Below are 5,813 nucleotides of genomic sequence, written 5' to 3' on the forward strand. Positions count from 1 at the left end.
GCCCCCGCCCCCCCAGCACTGCCCCGTGCTCCCCTGGCCCCCCCTCCCCTCCCAGCACCGCCCCTGCCCCCCCCAGCACCGCCCCGTGCCCCCCTGCCCCCCCCGCACTGCCCAATGCCCCCCCCACTGCCCCGTGCCCCCCGTGCCCCCCACTGCCCCCGTCCCGGGCACTGGGCGAGCCGTGACCCATCCGCGCTGTTTCTCCCCAGACTCTGGGCGACCTGCTCCTGGCGCTCACCGAGATGGGCTTCTCCGAGGGGCAGGCGCGTGCGGCCGTCCAGGCCGGCTCCCTCAGCCTGCAGGAGGCCACCGAATGGTGAGTGGCCTCGTCCCCACCAGCCTGCAGGGCAGAGCGCCCGGCCCCGGGGGCAGCCTGGCCCCTCGGCCCAGCTGGGCGCTGCCCGGTGGAGCGAGCCTCCGTCGGCCACAGCCAGCCCCACCTTGCAACTGCCTGGCGCGGCCCAGGATGGGTGCTCTGCCCTCAGTCACTGCCCTGGGGCGGTGCTAGGGGCGCCAGGCTGCGGGGAGCGGGGCGGGGGCTCGGCGGGGGCGCCAGGCTGCAGGGAGCGGGCCGGGGGCTTGGCGGGGGGCACTGGGGAGCGGGCCAGGGGCTTGGCGGGGGGTGCTGGGCTGCGGGGAGCGGGGTGGAGGCTCAGCGGGGGGATGTAATCTTTCAGGTGATGTGGAGAGCTGATGTCCTGGCCATTTGCGTTGTGCTCGTTAAAGATCTCAGAGGCGTTTTGTGAGAGGTGGGTTGTCAGGCCTGCCCGAGGACGGCATGAGAGGCTGGGATTGCTCAGTGTAGACAAGGGCAGACCGACTGGATACAACACAACTAATGGGTCAGAGGGGTGGGTGTGGGGCTCCTGTTTGCCCTCTCATAACACAAGGATGAGGGGACATCCCAAAAACCTGAAATCGTGGGAGAGCAAATACTTGTATACATGATGCCCCGTTAGCCTGTGGAACTCCATGCCTCATGATATAATTATGCCAAGGGCTCCGCAGGGCTCAGAAAAGGAACAGACATTTACAGGCGTAATAAACCGCACTGGGGCACCGCTGTTTCCAAAGGAGAGGGTGTTTCTGTGGCTCGTGCTCAGAGCAGCTCTTGTGAATATCGCCCGCTCTCGGTGGTGACCCCATGCTGTCTTCACGGCCCGTGGGAATGTGCAAGGTCTGCAGCGTGGGGCCCTGCGCCTGAGCCCCCACGTGGCAGAGGGATTGGAGCTGGCCGGGGCATTGTGCCCAGAAGTGCAGCGTCAGAGGCCCGGGGAGCTTGGCTCTCCATTTGGGTGAAAGGTCTCGAAACAGCAGCAGGTTTTGTTCTGGTCCCATCGCTGCCTGGCTGAGCCGTCCTTAGTCGCAGCAAATCCAGTGTTCGCCTCGCCTGAGCTACTGCCTGGAGACCCCCAGGCCAGGGAGCACAAGACCCTCTGCTTGGCCGAACGCACTGCCAGCAGGAGCGGGGAGTGGGGATGCAGAGCCGGTCTAGCCCCCCCAGCTCATGGAGTCTTTCCCCTCTAAAGGGGGCAGGCACTGATCACTGCTGGCCCTAAAGCCACCTGCAGGGTGTGCAGGCAAGTGGGCTGGAGAATGATGCTGGGGGTCCTCAGCTCCCCCCTCGTTCTCTGTGCTTTGCAGGTTACTTCAGGAGAGGGGGCAGCGGCTCCAGACAGCGCCTCCCGAAGAGCCAGGAGGAGCAATTGCAGCTTTCAACCTTCCCAAGCTCCAGGCGGTGCCTTTGGGGTCAGAGGCTCCCAGCGCCGAGCTCCGCTTGCCAGGTGCATGCCCCCCCGCCCCGCTTGGCTCCTCTCCCGGGCAGGCGACTGAGGGGGCGGCTCCATCACTCTCTCTCTCTGCGCCCCCAGGGCCCAGCTCCCCGCGGGGGCCAGGGGCCGAGGCTGGGCCCAGCTGCAGGATGAAGGCAAGCCGGAAGGAGTTGGAAGAGCAGCAGCGGGAACAGCTGGCTCAGGAGGCGAAAGCCGAGAAGCAGAACAAGCAGAAGGTGAGCGCCATGGGGCGGGAGTGAGGGGCTGCGTTTGGGACTGAGAGGAGCAGGGGCGGCGGAGGGCAGCCGCCCTGGACACTCCTGGCACGTGCCGTCTGCTCCCAGCGCTGCTGCCCGCAGCGTCTCCAGCTGCTCCTGTGGCCGGCCGCACCCCCCGGGGGAGTGACCGCAGTTGGCTTTGCAGACTCAAGCTTTGGAGAAGCCCCTGAGTCTCTGGCAGCGTCTCTGCCCCTCAGCCGCAGGCCGTGCCCCGCTGAGGCAGGGCGGGACGGAGCATGGCGAGGTGCCAGCGGGTGGGGAAGCTCCCAGCAGTCATGCCCAGCCTCTTCCCCCAGGAGCGGGAGCTGGTGCTGCAGAGAATCGCTGACGACCGGAGAAGCGTCCAGGCAAAGACCCAGTGGGCCCAGATAACGGACCCCCCGGCTGCCCAGGGCCACAGGCCAGAGGGCAGAGCACAGCTGGCGAGTGACGGGCAGTGCCTGCTGATGGTGAGTCCTGAACTCCTGCTGCAGAGCTGGTCTGGCCGGAGGATCTAAGTCCCTGGGGGGCCCTGCCCCAGAGAGCTGAGCCCCTCCTCTGACGAGGGGAGGCCCAGGCTGAGGAGGTGCTGCCAATCAGAGGGCAAAGGGAGCCCCTCCCTGGATATGCAAAACCTCCGGCTTCCCCTGAGAGCATCCAGCCCTGGGCTAGATCCCGCCACCTCCGGTGAGTGGGGTGGGGTTGGCATGGGAGACTCCAAGAGAAAACCCGGAGCTGAGTGGGGTCTGAGCAGGGGACGCTCTCCCCTCAGTCAGCGCTGGCCCCGATGCCCCGCGGGGACGCTCTCCCCTCAGTCAGCGCTGGCCCCGATGTCCGGGGGGGGCGCTCTCCCCTCAGTCAGCGCTGGCCCCGATGTCCTGGGGGGGGGGCGCTCTCCCCTCAGTCAGCGCTGGCCCCGATGCCCCGGGGGGGTGCTCTCCCCTCAGTCAGCGCTGGCCCCGATGTCCTGGGGGGGTGCTCTCCCCTCAGTCAGCGCTGGGCCCGATGTCCTGGGGGGCGCTGCTCAGCAGGGGGCGCTCTCCTGTTTTTGTCAGTGCTGAGCCCAGGGCCATGGCCGCTGTATTGCAGTGCACAAAGCAGGGCCTGGCCCCTTGTGCTCGTTCGCTCTCCTGGCAGCTGAGATGCTGATGCTGCATCCCTGTGTCCTGGCAGTGCTGGGGCAGTGACCCCGTACACGCAGCTTTCATGTTCCACCCTAGAGACAGCTGCATCTTACCCTATACCTGATGACCTGGCAGGAACAGGAGTTGAGCCCCGTGCTGCCCCCCCTTTGCTCTGAGGGGGGAATGGGGCAGCAGCCAGTACCATCTCCTCTCCTGGCCTCACGTGGGTTTTGTCTGGGCACGGAGCCGGGCTGGCGGTGCCCTGTGCCTGGGATGCTGTGCCTCACCGCTGTGCTCTCTCTGCCCCCAGATCCGCCTGCCCTCGGGCCAGTGCCTGCGAGAGCGTTTCCCAGCTGACTGCCCTCTGCAGCATGTCACGCAGCGCCTCTCGACTCTGCACCCCGACCTGCCGCCCTTCACGCTCCTTCAGGGCTTCCCCAAGCGCCGCTTCGGCCCGGCCGAGCTGCCCTGCAGCCTGCAGGCTCTGGGCCTGACCCCCAGCGCTACCCTGTGCGTCCTGGCCACCGAGCCGCTCCCGTCGGGCACCTGCGCCCTGGCAGCCCCCCAGGCCAGAGACGAGCCCCTGCAGCCCCCCGGGCCTCAGGCCTTGCCCGTGGAGGAGCACGCCTGGGGCAAGGGCGAGATCCTGAGCCTCGTGCCGGAGCAGGCCATGGCCGAAGGGATGTTCCCAGATGCCGAGGAGCTGCGGCTGGCGCTGAGCTCCCCTGCGCGCAGGGTGGTGCCGGGGAAACCCGGGGTCCATGTCCTTTGGGAGTCGACTTCCCCATCGCACCATCACTGGGGTAAGCTGCCAGCCTGCCGGTGGGGGAAGGGGCCTTGGGGAGGCTTCGTGCCCACTGGCTAGTGAGGGGCTGGGGGGCCTGGCTCTGGGGACTCCTTGGGGGGCTGCCGTTTGCCAGGCCTTCCCCTTGTCCCCGGGGGGGAGCGGGGAGATGAGACGGGGGCTCTGTCCTTCCCTCGCAGAGGGAGGGCAGCATGAGCCCTGTTGGATTGGCTGTCGTTTGCCAGGCCTGTCCCCGGGGGGAAGCGGGGAGATGAGAAGGGGGCTCTGTCCTTCCCTCGCAGGGGGCGGGCAGCGTGAGCCCTGTTGTATTGGCTGTTGTTTGCCCCTCCCGCAGGCCAGGGACAGCGGCTGACACTAGAAAATCCAGAGCAAGCGCCCGCAGCACCCACGGTATGCAGCCCGCTGGCCGAGGAGCTGTCCCCCCCAGGTCAGCAGGGCCGGAGGGCATGCAGGGGGCGGGGGGAGGGCGCAGAGCCATGTGGACAGGGTGCAGTCCCAGGGAGGGGACTGTCGGTGTGGGGCAGGCCCCGTGGCGTTTCCGAGTCCTGGGCTGCCCTGCTGGGGATCCAGGGGTGTATCTGCTCTGGCCGTGACAGCCCCATCGCCCGCAGCGTTAGGCAAGGAGACGTGTTAACGGGCAGTCCAGTCTGTGATGAGGAGGGCGGCCTGGTCCCACCACATCTATCTGGCCAGCGGGCACCATGTGGTGCCAGGGCCCCTGCGCGCACGTCAGGACCTAGCGGACTCCGCCTCTGCACTGGCATCGCAGTCGGCCCTGTGTGGGCATCGGGAGATGGCACGAAGGTGCCTGCTTGCCCTGGGCGCCCACAGCTCCCTGCGCTGCCCACTGGGTTAATGGGGGCTGAGGTGCCAGGAGCTCCATGATAGATAGTTGCGGGATGGCTGCCCAAGGGGCTGGCCCCTTTCCCAATGCGGCTCCCCCCTCCGCTGACGTGATCTGCTCTGATCTGCAGGCTCAGGGCCGGCTCCTTTGCTGCCGTCTCCGAGCCGGGGCCCGGTGGAGCCGCAGCACCAGTGGCCGGCAGAGGGCAACAGGCTCAGGTATGTGCCGGCGGCTGTGGGCGGCAGCCCGGGGTGCAGAAGGCCTGGGGGTCATGGCAGAGTTCTGCTCGGCCGTGGGAATCCCAGGGACTCCAGCACTGGCCTGTTTGCAAGGCGTGAGCTGTGGGGCAGGGAGTTTGCTGCCTGGGGTTTGGGCCGGGGCCCCGGGGAGGAGCCAGCTGAAGGCGCCTCTCCCCAAGGACGGTGGCCATGGCCTGACCCAGCTCCTCCTTGCAGGGCTGCAGACGATGGGCGTGGTGTGGGCCCCTCGGACCTGCCGGGCGCCGTGGCCCAGGCAGCGGAGCAGCGCTTCCACAATGCCTTGCGGGGCCAAGAGGAGCCGGCCCCACCCCCAGGGCACAGGAACCCCCCCCGCCTCTCCCACGTGCCTCCGCTCTTCCACACGGCCCTGCGGGCGGCCGTGGCCCTGCTGACAGGTACAGCCCCATGGCCCTGCCCCCAGCCCAGTGCCCCCCAGCACCTTACCTGGTGTCTCCTCCACAGCACCCCGAAAACAGTACTGCAGCAGCCTGGCCTCCCTGACGCCCCCCCTGGCTGAGCGCCTCCTGGCCGACATGATCCTCCACCGGCGGCTGCGCCCCAAGACCCTGGAGCTCTTCTTCGGCTGCCACATCCAGACCCTGGTCCTCAGCTGTTACCCCTACGCCACCAACGAGCTGCTGCGCCAGCTGCGGGCCTTCCAGAGCCTCCGGCACCTCAGCCTGGTCTCCTGCTCCCTGCTCACCGGTACTGGGGGGGGGGCTGGCTCACCAGTATTGGGCGGGGGGGCGGC

At 68.2% G+C, this 5,813-nt stretch overlaps 1 protein-coding gene across 1 annotated transcript in view; it reads left to right on the forward strand.

Moving 5' to 3' along the window:
• Positions 1-209: 209 nt before the first annotated feature.
• Positions 210-5,813, forward strand: part of LOC117871961 — a gene marked incomplete at its 5' end in the record, with an annotated part of 11,088 nt that continues 5,484 nt past the window's right edge. The window contains 9 exon segments of the mRNA XM_034759858.1: positions 210-318; positions 1,647-1,784; positions 1,872-2,008; positions 2,347-2,499; positions 3,464-3,956; positions 4,293-4,385; positions 4,933-5,020; positions 5,258-5,457; positions 5,525-5,767. Coding sequence (XP_034615749.1) covers positions 210-318; positions 1,647-1,784; positions 1,872-2,008; positions 2,347-2,499; positions 3,464-3,956; positions 4,293-4,385; positions 4,933-5,020; positions 5,258-5,457; positions 5,525-5,767 — 1,654 coding nt within the window.

The sequence above is a fragment of the Trachemys scripta genome, chromosome 2 (genome assembly GCF_013100865.1).
Source record: "Trachemys scripta elegans isolate TJP31775 chromosome 2, CAS_Tse_1.0, whole genome shotgun sequence".
Lineage (NCBI taxonomy): Eukaryota > Metazoa > Chordata > Testudines > Emydidae > Trachemys > Trachemys scripta.